The 19,670-nt window shown below is 35.7% G+C and overlaps 1 protein-coding gene across 1 annotated transcript in view; it reads right to left on the bottom strand.

Annotated features, from left to right (window-relative positions):
• Positions 1–19,670, bottom strand: part of pigk (phosphatidylinositol glycan anchor biosynthesis, class K) — a 56,644-nt gene that overhangs the window by 9,353 nt on the left and 27,621 nt on the right. The window contains exon 10 of the mRNA XM_048163654.1: positions 7,052–7,127. Coding sequence (XP_048019611.1) covers positions 7,052–7,127 — 76 coding nt within the window. The remainder of the gene's footprint in view (positions 1–7,051; positions 7,128–19,670) is intronic.

Genomic DNA, 19,670 nt, shown 5'->3' with positions numbered 1-19,670 from the left:
ATTGTTGTTATATAAAAAGAAATTTACAAATTACAAACAATACAACAAATATAGAGATACAAATTAAATAAACTTGTTTTTCAGATACAGTAGGTTTATTTACCATGTATACATTTATGTAACATATTTTGTTGTTTTATTAACATAAATGACAAATATAGGCTACGGTCCCTTTAAGACCGAATCCATGGATGCTGATACATATCCTGTTTTCACACAAATGTTTACATCCACTTAAGCCATAACCAACTTTTGACAACTATGTGTGCATTTGACTATTCAGGCGCAAGGAGAACTGATTGCGCGCAATAAAAAGAGAGAGCGCTTCTGGTCTGTGTCATTTAGCGTGATTCCTCCTATCCCGCCTTCACTAATCGATAACGAATTGTGATTGAAAGCATGCAGTTCGCAATGTGTGTGTTTGAAGTATTTCCACACCTCTGAGGCAGACAATGTTTCTGCTGCTGCTGTCGGTGTCTCTGTGCACGGAAAATTCTGTCAGTTACGTCACGTGAGGTATCAGTCTTTGGTATCGGGGGTATTTTTATGAGTACAAGTACATGAGCTTGGTATCGGGCCCGATACCGATACTAGTATCCCTAATCCTTGCATCCCTAATTTTAAGTAATCTGAATTGTTTTACTGTTTTGAGTTTTTAATAAACTTGTTTCTTTTAAATTAGACACTTAAATTTAACTGAAACTGGACTGAGATTTCTATTTCCCAGCATGCTTTGCCATAACACTCGAAAGGGAGAGTAAATGCTAAAATTAAATGTAAAATGTTTTGATGTAAAATGTTTTATATTGCCGAACTCATTCAGCAATTGCTATACTATGCTATCAAAGCGTTGTGTTACCAATTAGCAATAGCATTTACTGAATTAGCAAGTTAAAGCTAGCCAAATTTTTACTACTAAAAATATTTAAATTGAGATTACATGATATTTTAAGTTATATGCATGAATTAGCTTACTCAAATAAGAGCAATTAAAATGTATGAGTCATGTTTTTTTTCAGTTCTGCTTACTTAAACTTTGACTTTCTTAACTTAAATTTTTTTATGTTTACCTCAATTCTTTTGAGTTTTTCCAACTTATTCGGCTTTACAGTGTATACTTAAGTATTATTCTGGGAATTCTTAAGTTCTGTTGAAACAGAATACTTGTATTTTTACTCAATTACTCAAATATACATGTCATGATGATTTAAATCTTTCCTCAATTATTTAGAAATAAAAATAGTATTTTTCTTTATTCTAATTTTTCTTTATCTTAAAAATCCAATCAATCATGCTCACATAAATTAATTTTTGGGTGAACTATCCCGTTCAGGCATAGACCTTAAACTAATGTGTTTTTATAATAACCATTGTTGTATTTATGATCTTGAGTCAAGTGTGAACAGTTCATGATTAGTGATTTAAGATCTTGAGTCAAGCAGCCAATGAAGACCAAAGGCTGGCATTATACAAAATTTGTTTCAAACCGACATAGGAATTACTGACGACTCATTTCAGGCAGTTCAGAATTGGTTCTTTCTTTTGGGAGACAATAACTTCATTTATTGTGTACTTTGATCTTTGAAGCTTTGCAGACCTTTTACTTTCACAAACAGCTATATTACACCCTATATAAAAGGTAATATATGAAAAAGCATAATAGAGGCACTTTAAGTACAATTTCTCAGTACATTTCTTCTGGATATTAAGTAAAACACAGCTAGAATCTTGAAAGTTTTGGGTCCCATTGAGGTTCATAACATGAACCTGGTCAAATTCTTAAAAATTCTTCTTTAGCAAGAGTCATGAGTTTAGAATGACATGAGTAAATAAAAACAATTATTATTTTTGAGTGAACTTTAAGTTCTCTGGTAAATCATACTTTGTGCAGGGAATTGTAGTCCATTCTGCTGGAATGGAAACTCTGCCATCGAATCACATGCTATTCAGTGAGGAAATTTTCAATTTGACTGGTTCACAACCCAGCCAAAAAGTACAAAAGGAGTAAAGTCATGCGTCCTCCTCCTTCAGCTTTGATTCCCTAAAGCCATAGTGCTGAGGCATCAAACTGTCATGCCAACAAATAACTTTTCAAAGCTGAAAGCAAGCGTTCTCAGAGCAAAATCATCACAACAAGCAGAGTAATTGAGTTTGGAGAAAAGCACTTTCAGCTGAGTACACTGTGATTAGTCCCTGACATTTAAAGCCTGATTTAGAAGCAAGAATGATCGCTGCACAAAGGGGATAACCTCATCCTCAACCGGAGATAGACAGTTTGACGCAGGAGACAACACGGTTAACAAGTGCTCTTGGAAGAAAAGACAAGGTTACGCCCGAGTGTGTTCCCACTGCTATGACCTCATACACTGACTAGATTTGTTCAATAAATTAAACATGGGGGATTTCACTAAGAACGAATTTGCAGTCTACACTGTTTTAGCACCCAATTTATTAGTAGAATGGTCAAAAAAAATTTTTTAAGTTTTTGAAAGAAGTCTTTAATGCTCACCAAGTCTGCATTTATGTGTTCCAAAATACAGTTAAAACAGTACTATTATGAAATATTAGTATAATTCCTGCAGTGGCAAAGCTGAATTTTCAGCATCATTACCCCAGTCTTCAGTGTCACATGATCCCTCAGAAATCATTCTAATATGATGATTCATTGCTCAAGAAGCATTTCTTATTATTGCCAATGCTGAAAACAGAGTTTGCTGCTTAATTATTTTGTGCGGAAACTGATACACTACCATTCAAAAGAAAGTAAAGGGTAAGAAAGACTTAAAAATTGATCAAAAGTGACAGTAAGGACATTAAAAATGTTACAAAAGATTTAATTTCAAATAAATTATGTTCTTTTGAACTTTCTATTTATAAAAGAATCGGTTTCCATAAAAATAACTTTTGAACATTGATATTAAGATCTATTACTAATAACTGAGCACCAAAAGTAATTATTAATAATAGAGCACCAAATAAGCATGTTTAAGCTTAATAAGCTTAGCCATCACAGGAAAAAATTACATTTTAAAATTAAAAGATGAATTAATATTAAAACAGAAAACAGTTCTTTTAAATTATGATAATATTTCACAATATTACTGGTTTTACTTTAATTTTGATCAAATAAAGGCACACTTGGTAAACATAAACAATAAAAAACAACGTAATTATTCAAAAGTTTTGACTGGTAGTGTCTCCATCTCACTTGATTGTAGAGGATACAGCAGATTACTGTGATCTGGCATTCTTTATTGACGCTCTACAGCATTCCTCCACCACTATGCTCCAGAGAGCAGAATGAGCCGTTTAAAATACTGCAAGTGAGCTTGACAACATTGTTTCTGGATGTATGGAGTTATACTGCCCTTCTCCATCATTTTATCATCATTTGATGAATCACTGTTGCCATGATCAATAGAAAATTTACATAACATTACAAAAAAACAGACAGTAATATTATTAGGTGCAATCTATAAAGTAAATTTACATAGAAAGGAGGCATATTAATGCTGAAAAGAATGACAATGACTTTACTGAACTATGTATGGTGCACAAATAGTGCCTGGTACAACTGGATTGTGGGTGATTACTTAACATGATGCAGATGTTACATGTGTACAAAAGTGATGCAACTATTCAGCGAATTAGGCCCATAATATCAGAGCAATTTGAGGTATAATTATTCATTCTTGGTGAAGAGTTGCATTGGCTATCTTAATTCTGTGCTGTTCTAAAATGCTCTTTTAATGTGTCTGTATTAAAGGGTTAGTTCACCCGAAAATGAAAATTCTGCCATTAATTTCTCACCCCTGTGTCGTTCCATACCCGTAAGACCTTTGCACATCTTCGGAACACAAATGAAGATATTTTTGATGAAATCTGAGAGCTTTCTGACCTCCAATAGACTGCAACGTTATTACCATTTTCAAGGCCCAGAAAAGTAGTAAAGACATCATTAAAACAATCCACGTGACTACAGTGGTACAACCTTAATGTTATGAAGTGATTAGAATAATTTTGTGCAAAAAACAAACAAAAATAACAACTTTATTCAACAATTTCTTCTCTTCCACGTCAGTCTCCTATGCTGTTCACGTAGTAAACACAGTGCAGTGCTTCCGGGTTCTGCGTCATAACACCGGGACATAGAGTTATTTCACTTAACATTTGATCATTAAACCTAGTGCGTTTCCCCCCTTAGTTTGGTTTGTTTAGGCATATATGAAAACAGAAATCGTGCTCGGATCCGCACCAAAACAATCACTCCTGAATCAGGTGGTCTCGGCCTGACTGAAAACGAACTCTGTGGTGGTTCAGTTGAGGTGAGAAAGTAATCCAACCCAACGAACCAAGCGCTATCATAATTCATAACGTTAGGCTATATAAAAAGCAGAAGTGTCTGATTCTGTGAGTGAGCACATTAGCTCTCACAGTTGAAAACCAAAGAGCACCTCTTCATCTTAAAATGTTGTGTAATTGCTTTTCTCCATGCGAGAATACTGTCCTAACAAAGCTTTGATTCCAGCTCTAACTGCATACATATGTGCTGGGGGGATGTGAACATTGCATTAACATGAACATGAACATTAATTCATGTTAACAAATACACCTTTTGATTTTAATAATGTATTAGTAAATGTTTAAATTAAATAATAAATAATGTTAACTGATGAACCCTTATTGTAAAGTGTTACCTTTTTTTTCAAATAAGTATAATTTAATTAATTTACAATTACAATAAAAAAAAAAAAATAAAAAAAAAATTATATTATTGTAGTCAGAGTGGGACGAGAAAAGTACATTTAAAATGAATCAACTTTAAATGGTTCTTGAAAGTCTCTATACTACATGATGCAATGTGACCACGCCTTTGGCTTGATTAAAAAAAAAGATGTCAATTCAGCACTCTTATGACACTACAAAACTCTCTCTTTTTTTTTTTGAAATAGAGCAAGAAAAACACTCATTATCTGTGAAGACTGGCCACAGGAGAATCTGACCTGAAAACCACATGTTTTGAGTATTACATTTATTCAGTCTTTCCAGTTTTCATGAAAAAAAAAATCCCCACATCACACCACTGCTCATTTTCATTAAATTCTGCTATCATAGTCTCAATGATATTCTGATTCTTCAGTATTAATCTAAAGGATTTTTGTTGTTGCCTTTTTTTATTATTTTAGGTCTTAGAAATTCCTAAGAAAATGTAGCACCCCTCCTCAACAACATGTGCCATCATTCATGTTTGTAATACAAGTTCAGAAAGAAATATACACACCTAAGTTTAATTACATGGTTAGGGTTACATCATGTCCTAACCAACTGTGACGATGCACATTTCGTACAAATGTCCTGTTACTTGCGTTTTCTCAAAATTGTGGCTGGTTAGGTTGAGGACAAAAAGTAGCTTATATTGCATTATGTCTGGTTAGGACACTGTATTAGGGGTTTGTTCATATTCATATTCAAGTTTATTTTTCATATAACCCGAAGTATGAGTTTTAGAATAGAGGATTTTTTGCCTTTATCCCTAATAATCATGTAAGAGAGTAGAATTGGCCCAGAGATGGTTTGTATTTTACTGTATTTGCCTATTCATACCACATAGCACCCAACAAAAGACTCATTTTCTTCAAATCTGTTGCTCTGTTTGAAAATTCCGGCACACAATCACACAATCCAACTGAAGCATATCTGCCAGGAAGAATGGGCCAAATCATACCTGAACAGTGTGAGACTGGAATTTGTATTTAGGTACAAAAGCAAAAAGAGAAAATGGAAGTGTTTGGACATACAGGGAATGGCAAATAAAGAACTGATTTAAGAAATATTGAGATTTAGATATTAAGTTCATTTGAGATCATAATGTTTGGTCTTCAGACGGAATAATTTCAAATGCTTGGGCATTTTGTCCAGAAGTAATATTTTAATAGGCAAATCAGTAAAGAGAGCTTTGCTCAACATTCTAACTTATAAAAATTGATGAAGAGAAAGATAGAGATGGATATAGAGAGATCAAAGGTTCTGATGTAGTCTGCATGAGGCCAGTAATAAAGTCCAGCACGCAGTGGGAGGGAGCGTCCAATCAGATTCCAGAATGAACGAATGCTAGAGGGATGGCTCATAACTGCTACATATCCACATACTGCCTGGCATTACCACACTGTCTTTTTATCCTGAATAGAACATTCACTTATTTATGAATGTCATCTTTAAAGCGCCGTTATGACATTTCGATATCAGCACTCTAAAAACAGTCATGACTCATTACAGTCCTGAATCCTTAGCAATATGCTGCAGTCCTCCAGATGATTGCTTAAAGCCACTAGTGTTTGGAAGGTAAAAGCACTGTATCAAAAATTGACAGGTGCTTTTTCATTCACAATTGAATTTACAACCCATATAAAAAGGATACTGAAATATGTTCTAGATTTAAGCAGAAATTTAAGAGTAACACTAAAATAGTCAGTGTCCACCTCAAACATTTGGTTCATTTCAAGGTGGTTTGCAAGGATTTGGGCTGATATGTGAATGCTCTAAATGAAATCAGACCTCTCTAAGGCCATAAACATATCTTATGCAATTAGACGGACACAGGGACTAGAATAAAGTGATTTAATAAATAATCCGATGTAAATTATATGCAAATACCACTCAAAAAGTAAACTATAGTAGGGTATACTGCTAAATGAATGAAAGAGCATAGCAAATATAATTTTTGCATCCACATTTGCTACACCAGCAAAAAAAAACAATGGATTGAGAAAGCAGATGTCAAAATTACAGTCACTCCCTTAGCAGCTCTATTAAAAACCAAACAGCTATTTAAGCTAATTTTCCGTAATTGCATGCCAGAATAATAAAACACATAAGTATAGTGATATAAATGTACATTCATTTAAAAAGCGATTCACAAAGTTGAAGAAGAAATACGTATCTAATGAATAATCAATTACAACATTACAACATTTAAAATGTTCACAGTCATGGATCATATCAACCATTTCCTCATTTACATATTCCAACAACATTTAACATTTAGACTTACCTGATGAATAATTTCAGCCACTGGAAGTTGGTCCACATACGTCAATGATTCGATCTGTAGATCGCTACTTCTAGACCTGAGGGGGAAAAAAAAAAAAAAAACATGAAGAGGCAACTGTTTTTACAGCAGACAAAACAAGTCCCTTTTAAATGTAATGTTTTCAAACTCTGACTGTCTGTGGTAAAACAACAAAACCGTATTTTCAGACTAAACAAATTGCTTGTTTTGTCTTCCGTAAAATTGAAGCCTCTCTAATTTAGCCACATTACTATGCAATGGGCTGAAGAAGCCAAAGCCTCACCAACATATACAGCCATCCCCTTCCAAAATTGCCCAGGCTGTTCATTTGAGTAGTGGGATGATGTTTTGGCCCTCATGTGGGCCAGCAAAGCTCAGAGACAGGACCAGACGAAAGAGTCTGTTTCAGCCCGTCTGTCTGCGGCTTCATACATGAGTGGCTGCTGAAATTGAATTCAGGATGCAGTGCTCAATTCCACACAACTGACTGAGACAGAGTATGATCTGGAGTGGAAGGTACCAAAACAAAAACAACTTTCCTTTATAATGAATAAAGGGAAGAAAAGAGAAAGCAATAGAAAATCCACATGAAATCCCATCTGACTAGATTTTGAAATTTTTTTCGGCATCCAGAGTTAGATGGAGCAACACTATTATATGGTTAGCAGGACAAATAAAACAATTCGTCGGGTGACATGGGAGTGATGACTGACAGGTAATTTTAGAGGTGTCTTTGCTATTCACTGAACAAACAGCAAATAAACTGAAAAGTGTTTACATGAAAAATGAGGAATGGAGGTTAACAAAACAAGTGTAGCACAGCTATATGTTGGAGAGCAGAGGCAATTGGTAATCTATAGTAGGAAAGCATTTCAGCTGACAAATCACTCCTGTATTTCAATGAGCGGCCTGGGCACCAAATTCATGGCCCACCAGGATGAGGCTTTTTCTATTAGGTGACAAAATGGCCTGTCATTCTAGCCATGTGTATCGTATAGCCACATTGAACCACTTTTGGTCTCAGTTTAAATGGCTAGACTTGAATTACTGCAAAATGGAAACACAACAGGAACACAGCAAGATTATTTACTGTGAGCCTGCCAGCTACAACATCTGCACACCAGCAATATAACAGCAATAAAAACATTGCAGTAGAAATGTAACAAATTATTTAATTCTAACAAGTAATAATATAAACTATATTTTTTCATTGACCTTTTCAGAACAAAATGTGAGTGGTGTTTCCCCATGCAAAACTCACAATGCCAGCAATGAGCTTACTAACATGTTCTGAATTGGTTTTTAGCATTTCTAAGCAGTTGCAAGGGTTTTCTGCAGTGATTGTTTTGTAGTTTCAAAAGAGTCAAAAGAGCCCACTCTCTTTACGAAATTCTGATCCCAAGATTTTGGAACTATGGAACAACAAGCCGCACAATTTGGGGTGTAATTCATGTATGTAGTCCAGTAAACAGTAGTTTACTGAACAAACTGTCTGTCTTCAATGTTGTTGCAACTGTCACCAACATACCCTGCAGTTTCTGGTGCTGTTGTAATTGGCGGAAGAGATTTGAAGTGCTTACACCTTTGGATACAAAATATGTTAGCAAAATATTTTAGGATAAGTTTAGAATTATTGCGCTCCCATTCTAATCCGTTCCATCTATTTTGCGCATGTGCCGCCGGCACTAGTTAAAGATATACTCGCTTGCTGTCAGGATAATCCTTTATGCGAAATGGAAATACTTGCGTGAATGTCTAAGTATACAACCATAAACATCTCAAACACTTTAAACACACACACACACACATCTGACAGAAGGGCAAGCCATGTATGTTATGTTTAAAGCACTTAATGCTTATTTGGCAGCAGCTCACTCTGTGTCCTTTGTTATTTTTTAGATGAGTTTGCAACATCAATGAATATCAATATATACAATATTGTCCCATTCTGTGGGGAGGGACTTGGAGGTTTGAAATTACGTTCCACACACGCGATAAGTTCCGCAGGTGCAGTGGTTAAAACAACACTGTATTCATTCAACACTGGATCTGAACTATGTACCTTAGGCTGCATCTGAAATCATAGGGCCCTATTTTAACGATCTGTGCGCTTAGGGCATGTCCAAATCCATTTTTGCTAGTTTGAGGACTGGAAAAATGGTTGACGTGCCTGGTGCATGATCTAAAAGAGTTGTCCCTATTCTCTTAATGAGTAATGGGTGTGTTTTGGGTGTAAAGTGCAATAAACCAATCAGAGTCTCATCTCCCACTCCCTTTAAAAGCCAGTTACGCTCGTGCCATGGCGGATTCGCTATTTACATGGCGGAATTTGTAAGCGGAAAAACTGAACGCTTCTCTAGCAAAGAAACGGATCTGCTCGTGAGCGAGGTTAAAGCACGCGAACAGACCATCATTTTTATCTTTATGCACACAATAATAATCTTTTACATTGTAATCCTTTTATTTTTAATATTTGGCATGTTTGTGTGCTGCTGCACTTTCCTTTGTGTGTAATAAGCAGAGTGTACGAGCGTTGTGCACCAACATATAGGTGCATATTACTAATACGCTCTTTAAAGATCCCGTTTTTCGTGGTTTTTTGAAGCTTTGATTGTGTTTATAGTGTGCAATATAACATGTGTTCATGTTTCGCGTGTAAAAAAACACAGTATTTTTCACATAATTTACTTATCTGTATACCGCTGTTTCCACTGTCATAAAAACGGGCTGATGACTTCCTTGTTCTATGAAGTCCCTCCTTCAGAAATACGTAACGAGTTCTGATTGTGCCAGCGGTTCCTGTGTTGTGATTCGACAGCAGCTTATCGCTCCTTGCCCGGAAAGGTCACGCCTCTTACCATAATGTGGAGATGCACGCGCTCAGTGTTATTGTAAACATGCCTTTAATTTATTTTACCCTATCAATTTGAGCCGGAATCAGACCCGGTGATTGGACTGCAGGATGAAAATAACAGCGTTTCGACGACATGGCGACAAACACACTCTACAAACGCAACTCTTGTGTATTCCTGTGGGCGGAGGTTAGTCAAAAAACTGTTTTAGTGACGTCATTAAAGAAGGAAGTAGAGGGATGTAGTCCAAACTGGCCGTTCGATGTAGGCGACTTCTGTTAAATAAAATATCTCGCTTGGCATTGAACTTTGAGCTTTAAAATTTTACAGATTTTATTTATACTCTAACAACAACATTACACACTAACTAAAGTTTGAAACATGGGATCACGAAGAACGGGACCTTTAAATAACAAATCAAATATTGCGCCATTGACTTTAGACCAGGTTTCAGTTGGTCAATGGCGTAGTCTATTTCAGTTGCCTCAAAATAGTAAGGCGCCAACAATGCGCCTGAACACAACTCATTTTCAGACCAGCATGCCCATGGGCACACAAATGTTTGACATTTGCTATTTAAACAACGTGGTGCAGGACGTGCAAATGATAACTGCATTGGGCTGAAACTAGCAAAAACACTTGCCCATATACTCTCTTTAGTAGGTACTTATTTCGATTAAGTAATTACTTTGCGACCACTTAAAAATATGTTCTATATAGTATTTGTATACTATGAATGTAATCTGGACATACTACATTCGCCATGTTGCCCTTATCACGTGAACAGGAGCATCAGTTGCATCTCGTCATTCACAAATCCTCTCCAGTGACCTCATGGGAAAGTAAAGTGTCGATACTGTGACATACTATATAGTAGTATGATCTGACTAACCAAAAGGCTACACCACTGATTCAACATGCTCAATCAACCGAAAAGCCGACAACAGGAGTCTGACTAGTGCTCAACGATGCCCGACACTGGATGACAGCCAACTGTCGGATTGCTATGTCATGCCCTTAAAGTCTTCTTGAAATCAAAAGTGACCTGACCACCCCCAAAAAAATAATAATAATTTTCAGTCAAAATCTAAAAAATGTGCTTCTGCTATGGAATTGTGTTCTTTATCTGATGACATCAGTTTAATGGCTTGGAAATCAAGCCCTGCCATCTATTTTTTATAATTCAATATTCTGTTTCACTTGAAAGACAACAGTGAAGTAAAGTGGGTTGCAACTTCTGGCTCATGCAGACTTTTAAGTCCTTGCTCATGCCGCTGGAAATCATCAACTCTCACTGAAAACGAATGACCTCCTGTCGATTTGCCAATGTAAACTGAAACTTGAATGCACCTTTATATTTTTGTTTAAAACCCTAAGCATGAGCATTATCAGTGTTGCTTTCCCAGATAAACACCACTACTAAGTGTTAAAGCAGTTTGGAAATATGTTGCAATGCAGCTAATGAATCATTTAAAGAGACTATTCAACATCTGTCACTGCAATTTTGCGACTATTTTCACGATGAACTTTTAATTTTAAAGAGTTTTAGTAAATGCATATGAAAAACCATCAGAAGGTGTCTAGAGAGGGGGTGAGTGTACTGAGAGCATACTTTCATTTCTTTTATGCCCACGCCACACCTCCTGATTTATTTTCGATTTTGTAACATCACCTGACATTTAATTACTTTGAGACTTGAGACCTGCGCTAGGCAGTCAACATCATCACCCTGGGCAAACCTGAATTACAATACAATCTCATAAAGTGTGGGCACGTATCAAAGATGAGTGGGGAGTCTATTAAACCAGCCTCCTCTGTAAAACTTAATTTACCTAATGGAAGCCCTCTGATACAGCAGCAAAGACTGCGGAGGAAAGCAGGCGGAAAACGGGATGGCTACGGAATGATTTACTGTCGTCACGCCTCTACTGTCATACAACAGAGAGACATCTCATGGAGGGGGAAAATAAGAGTTGCGTTGCTTTTAAACACTGGGGAACATGATGTTCTACTGCGTATGCTTAAACTTAAAGGGATAGTCCACCCAAAAAGGAATATTCTGTCATCATTTACTCACCCTCATGCAGTTCTAAACCAGTAGGACTTTTTCAGTTCAACAACATTTTTTAAAGTTATCTTTGCTACTTTTTAAATATAATTTAATGATGGGGTTGACACTCAACTGAATTGACTTGAGCTGAATAATGACACTATAGCTGTCAAAGGTGGTAATCAGTATATTTGATACTTCAAAGGAGGTTATGTGAAAGCTATCCACCCCTAAAGTCACACAAACACACTGCTGCCACATGACACACATGCGTTGCTCCAGATGTGACACAACTAGTCCATACTGTCACAGGCCCAGACAGAGTGTGCAAGGTGACCAGGCATTTGAGAGTGGACACATGTCCTTGTCAAGCCAGTCTGATGGTAGAAGAGAGTGGGAAACGCCAGCCATGCATGACAGCTGTAAGACAGCAAGAGACAGGGGACAGAGACCTTCCCTCAGGTGCATATGTTGACATTTCACCCACAGATGTGCCAGTATAGCGAGTCATGACAGCCGGTGACAGCAGGGAAAAAGAGGATACTTCCATTTTCCAAAGCAACAGAGAGCATTAGAAACTAGCAGTGGTTGACAGCTTGTTCAGTGCATAGGCTATCAAACCGGTGACCTAACCTACTTTGGCATGCGTGAAATGTCAGTAATTAAAGGGAGGGTATAAAGCTATTTCATGTATTCTGACTTATTTACAGATGTTAAAGAGTTGGATTCTCATGGCCAAAGTTTCAAAACACAAGTTGGACGAATGACGGAGTATTTCTGTGCCAAAAATTCTCTTCCAAATCCTTACAGGATTGGGGATCTTTTTTTCGAGTATGTGCCTGAGTGATGTCAACAAGGTCGGAATTCCTTATACGGGCACTTCTCCCGGAAGAGCGCGCGCGTTCGGGTTTACGGAAGTCGTCGGCAGTGCTGCACAGGTTACAGGACTTCACGAAATCAACAATGTCACCAAAGAAGTGTGTTTTTGGTTGTGAGGGAAAAAGAACCTTGCTTCCCAAAGAACCCAGCGTTAAAGGGTTAGTTCACCCAAAAATGAAAATTCTGTCATTTATTACTCACCCTCATGCCGTTCCACACCCGTAAGACCTTCGTTCATCTTCAGAACACAAATTAAGATATTTTAGTTGAAATCTGATGGCTCCGTGAGGCCTGCATAGCCAGCAATGAGATTTCCTCTCTCAAAATCCATAAAGGTACTAAAACATATTTAAATTGGTTCATGCGAGTACAGTGGTTCAATATTAATATTATAAAGCAACGAGAATATTTTTGGTGCTCCAAAAAAAAAAAAAAAAAAAAAAAAAAACACTTATATAGTGATGCCGATTTTAAAACACTGCTTCAGAAAGCTTCGGAGCACAAATGAATCAGTGTATCGAATCATGATTCAGATCGCGTATCAAACTGCTGAAATCACGTGACTTTGGCGCTCCGAACAGCAGATTCGACACACTGATTCATTTATGATCCGATGCTTTCTAAAGCCATCAGATTTCAACTAAAATATCTTAATTTGTGTTCCGAAGATGAATGTCTTACGGGTGTGGAACGGCATGAGGGTAAGTAATAAATGACAGAATTTTCATTTTTGGGTGAACTAACCCTTTAAGCGGAGCTGAGAGTTTTGTACTCACGCATTACATTGATGCGCTCTCGATATTTGTTATATAACCATAGAAACTGATAGTTGCAATCATTTTTTATTGGTTAAAATTAATGGAGAATATCGTGTGTTTTTTGTGGCTGCTTGAGTGCTCAGGATCAGCGCTTAAGGATTCATAAACAAGGCCCAGTTCCACGCTGGATTTACAGATCACTTGAAACTGAAAGATGGTGCGGTCACAGCAATAAATGTCCCCAGTTATGAGTCAGAACCACAGGTGGTGAGTAAAACTACTTCAAATGTCTGTTTTGTTGGCAATAGGCGCCTAAGTGCATATAACGTAAACAACACAACGTAATGAATTCATAAATTCATTATTCATCATTCACTTTACACTATATTCATTATAGTGATTCAAAAGTTATCCAGGGATAAAGCAATGGTGTATTGTGTGTGTTTAAAGGTGCCATCGAACGTTTTTTTACAAGATGTAATATAAGTCCAAGGTGTCCCCTGAATGTGTCTGAAGTTTCAGCTCAAAATACCCCATCGATTTTTTTAAATTAATTTTTTTTAACTGCCTATTTTGGAGCATCATTAACTATGCACCGATTCATGCTGCGGTCCCTTTAATTCCTCACGCTCCCCGCCCACTGAGCTTGCGCTTGCCTTAAACAGCATAAACAGCATAAAGTTCACACAGCTAATATAACCCTCAAAATGGATCTTTACAAAGTGTTCGTCATGCAACATGTCTAATCGCGTAAGTATGGTATTTATTTGGATGTTTACATTTGATTCTGAATGAGTTTGATAGTGCTCCGTGGCTAACGCTAACATTACACACTGTTGGAGAGATTTATAAAGAATGAAGTTGTGTTAATGAATTATACAGACTGCAAGTGTTTAAAAAATGAAAATAACGACAGTCTTGTCTCCATGAATACAGTAAGAAACGATGGTAACTTTAACCACATTTAACAGTACAATAGCAACATGCTAACGAAACATTTAGAAAGATAGTTTACACATATCACTAAAAATATCATGATATCATGGATCATGTCAGTTATCTGCCATTTTTCGCTATTTTCCTTGCTTGCTTACCTAGTCTGATGATTCAGCTGTGCACAGATCCAGATGTTAATGCTGGCTGCCCTTGTCTAATGCCTTGAACATGGGCTGGCATATGCAAATATTGGGGGCGTAGATATTAATGATCCCGACTGTTACGTAACAGTCGGTGTTATGCTGAGATTCGCCTGTTTTTCTGAGGTCTTTTAAACAAATGAGATTTCCACAAGAAGGAGAAAACAATGGAGTTTGAGACTCACTGTATGTCATTTCCATGTACTGAACTCTTGTTATTTAACTATGCCAAGATAAATTCAATTTTTAATTCTAGGGCACCTTTAAATACATCTGTTTAGCTGACCATTGATAGCTTACAGCCGATATCTACACAAAAGCTGTGCATGCTCGTGACAGCTCGTCACTCTATCTCCGCTCACAGGACACGCCTCCAGGCGCCCGGCTGTTTTCGGAAATACTCGGTACAGCATATATCTTTTATAAATATGATAAAACTAAAGACTTTTTGGAGATATGAAGGATGCACTACTACTCTATAGGTACTCAAGATTAACATGAGATTGGCAGAAACTGTGTGTGATACCCCCCTTTAAGAACAAAATTATTAAAACTCACCATTATTAGTATTATTTTTTTCCGTCATGCCTGTCACAACACATATTTTAGTGTCCATAGCACCATAAGTAGTGGCAGATCTTTTCTTCTGTATTGTGACGTCCTCTGAGTGAAACAGATTAGCGGGGAAAAAAGAAAAAAAAAAAAAGACTTGGTTCTATGTTGTTGATTGGATGGTGGCAGATCTGAATGAAGGCTTGAATTCGATTGTAGGAAAGGCGCAGGGTTTAAGTGGTTAAAAGACGCTAAAGGAAGACTGCAGTGGATCCAAGCAATTCAGCTTGTCATGCCTATAGAGTAACTTATCTAAATATGTATGCCTGCAGCAGATTTTAATTTTGTTTATTTTACAACCAGTAAAATAAATAGGCAAGAAAATTCAGTCTGATGGGACTACTTCCCCCTACGACCCCCCACCCCCACACACACTGAAACAAGGCAGAGATAGAGATAGATAGATAGATAGATAGATAGATAGATAGATAGATAGATAGATAGATAGATAGATAGATAGATAGATAGATAGATAGATAGATATAGATAGATAAATGAACAACATTTATTTGAAACTTTTGATCAACTTAATATAACTTAATATACCCTTGCCAAAATAAAAAAAGTATTAATTTATTTTTAAAAAAATGTAACTGACCCCAATCTTACTGACTTTAGAATGGTAGTGTGATCAACATAGGGAGGACAACAGAGGGAGGACAATTCACACGATGCATGGTGAAAATGATCAGTGTTCTGCTGCATTTCAGTGGAACAAAATTATTTAACTCATATATTATTTACTTATTATTAATGAATTATTTATTTATTTATCATATGGCAATGTCATTCACTGACATCTCAGTTTCTGTTCACTCTAATTTTATTCACAAAGAGTACACTTTTAGTGAGGGGTGCTAGAAATTATGGTGGCTTACAAAGAATTTGCCAAAACTAAGACAGGGAAGGGGGTCATTTTTTGTTTCGTCATCATCCTCAGTCTGACCCATTCAAAATGCTTTCCTCAGCTCAGCCCATAGTTCAGTCCAAATCGGTTTTCAAAGAGTAATAATGTTGTTTTTCCAGTAACCAACAATAATAATTGAGAGGACAAAAGACATGGAAGACCTGAGTGATTTAGCTAAATTAGCTTTTATACACTGATTAGAGATAAATTATCTTTGAAGATTAGGAAAAAAGGTACAGTAATTATGTTTACATAATCTGATTTGTAACCTGACAATAATGAATAATGAAATAATTATGCAATCAGTTTTGAAAAACAGGCTTTCTGGTCAAAAGCACAAAAATGTGTCATAGTTTGAGATTTAGGTCCTAATGCAATGCGATTTTAATCATATGCGCTGCTTCTATTCCAATAGAGTTACATTAAATAAAGTTAATTCACTTTACTATGATGCTGGGGAATCTAATGTGTTTATCTAGTCTCATCCACACACTGACTGCATTACAGATTAGTTTGACAGCAGAGAAAACCCATCATTTTTTTTTTTTTTTTCTAGATTAGTAAACCAAGAAATACTACTGCCATCTTGTGGCTAACACGTTTCACAACACAACGCCTACAAATGCTATTTACATGCAAGTTTATTCTACTGCTGAGACACATTTCCTGAAACTATAACCACATGATTAAACTACAAAGTATAAATTATATACTCTATTTAAAAAAATATATATATTTCCTCAATTTAATTCTGACTTTTATGCATATACAAAGCAAGTAAAATAATTGTTTTATTAAACAATTTAATTTCGTGCTATTATTAGTATTATTATATTGTTATATTGTATTTTGGGGAATATAAGCACAAACATAAAAATTTGGAAAAAAGAAAAGAAAAAAAGAAAAAGAAAATAAACTTCATTACTAGGAAAAGACTATAGGGTCGGACGTGAATAAAAACACCATCAAATAAAAAAGAAAATAAAAGCCTCCTGAAATCACATTTATCACATTTATTCTGAACCAGCGATTCAGATGGTCTCACAATTTTCCTGCTCATATTCACATTTTATATTCCTACCAGCTCACCACAGAAAAGGTCAACTGCAGTAGCGCATATCTCTTCTAAGACAAATGTTCTTATTGGCCTTCCTCCTTTTTGTCCTCCACCCACTTGTACATTTCCTCTCATTTGAGCACTTTCTTTGGTCCCATTTGAGGCTACTTTATTCACAGTGAGTTTCTGAATGGTGTAAGAATAATTCTCTTCAGTAGTGTTCTCATGGGAACTGTGTGTTAAATGTGTTTAGGCTGTGAGGACATTGTGATTATTTTTGAATGCTAGTGCTTTCTAAATGAGCACATGCAAATCATGACTTGTAAAATGCTGAAATTGAGTTTTAGTTTTAAAAAGGTTTAACAGATTTGAAACTTGTGTGAAATGCAAGAATAGTGTTTATAGTTTAAGGAATGGCTCTTTCTATAAGAAAAAGACTATGATTTAGCATTTTTGGCAAATAAAATGGATTGTAATGTTCACAAAATTGAGAAAAAACTGCAACTTTTATAAGCATTGTTCAAAATATATATCAAGCTACTACTAAGTCTTATTGTTACTGGAAGCAAGTAATATTTAACAACAACAGTACATATTTATTACACTGGAAACACATGTGGCCTGATTTCACAGTAAACATGGTGACCACAGTATGCAAAATCATTAATGGGTCATTAGAAGAGTCAATATCACTAATAAGGTTTTTAATCGTGAACAGCCACAATGCTTCTAATACTTAATTAAATGACTGTTTGCTCTGGAACATTCAAAATGGGTTAATTAGGGCTGCTGCTCTAACCGCTAAACTCATTTAAAACACTTTAATTATACCGGATCTAAGAAAATAAATAAATATCAAAGCTGAAGTGTGCAATTTTTTTTTTTTTTTTGAAGCAAAGCGATGAGTTTGTGTAAGAAAAATATCCATATATAACAAGTTATAAAGTAAAATATCTAGATTCCGCCAGCCAGCCTTCTGTATTCAACTAATGAAGAAAGTGTAAAACTGCTCAAAACGCTTATTCTACGTCCTACAATCGCATCTCTTAAATGTATTGTAAAACAAAAAATTTTCTATTTGAACAAATTTGTAAATTGACAAGCAACACTATAACCTTAAAGGGGTCATGAACTGCTTTTTTTCTATTATTTTATGTTTCCTGAAGTGCACTTATAATGTTAGTATGTATTTTTTTTACATCAAAAATTGTCATAATTTAGAAATAAAAGGCCATTTTCATACATGATTTTATCCCTCTGATTTGAACACTGTTGGAAGGGACCTGTCTTCTGGAAACTTCAAAGTAAACGCCCACTGCTATGATTGGTTTACATCTTGGCATATGAAATAAGTATTACATGTGAAACTCTCAAAAAAACATTTACTACGTTTTTACTATTACAGCTGTCAAGATTAAGTAATTGTGAAAAGTGTTGATTGTAACATTATATTTAGATCTACTCTCCCGTGCAGAGGTGGAAAGTAACTAAAAACAAATACTTTCGTTACAGTACTTGAGTACATTTTTATGGAAGCCCGTTTCCACCACTAAAAAAACAACAAAAACAAACGGCACTTAAAAAAAAAAAAAAAAAAAAAAAAAAAAAAGCCAAAAAGATTAATTGCGACTTTTTATCTCAGAATTCTGACTTTTTAACTTGCAATTGCGTGTTTATATCTCACAATTGCGAGTTATAAAGTCAGAATTCTGAGATATAAAGTCGCAATTGCCAGTTATAAAGTCAGAATTCTGAGATATAAAGTCGCAATTGCATGATATAAAGTCAGAATTGCGAGATATAAAGTCGCAATTGCGAGTTATAAAGTCAGAATTCTGAGATATAAAGTCGCAATTGCGTGATATAAAGTCAGAATTGCTATATATAAAGTCGCAATTGCGAGTTATAAAGTCAGAATTGCGAGATATAAAGTCGCAATTGTGAGTTATAAAGTCAGAATTCTGAGATATAAAGTCGCAATTGCGAGTTATAAAGTCAGAATTGTGAGATATGAAGTCGCAATTGCCAGTTATAAAGTCAGAATTCTGAGATATAAAGTCGCAATTGCCAGTAATAAAGTCAGAATTCTGAGATATAAAGTCGCAATTGCATGATATAAAGTCAGAATTGCGAGATATAAAGTCGCAACTGCAAGTTATAAAGTCAGAATTGCGAGATATAGTCGCAATTGCGAGTTATAAAGTCAGAATTCTGAGATATAAAGTCGCAATTGCGAGTTATAAAGTCAGAATTGCGAGATATAAAGTCGCAACTGCAAGTTATAAAGTCAGAATTGTGAGATATAAAGTCGCAATTGCGAGTTATAAAGTCAGAATTCTGAGATATAAAG

This window comes from Megalobrama amblycephala, linkage group LG17 (assembly GCF_018812025.1).
Source record: "Megalobrama amblycephala isolate DHTTF-2021 linkage group LG17, ASM1881202v1, whole genome shotgun sequence".
Lineage (NCBI taxonomy): Eukaryota > Metazoa > Chordata > Actinopteri > Cypriniformes > Xenocyprididae > Megalobrama > Megalobrama amblycephala.
This window is presented reverse-complemented; position numbering and strand designations above follow the sequence as displayed.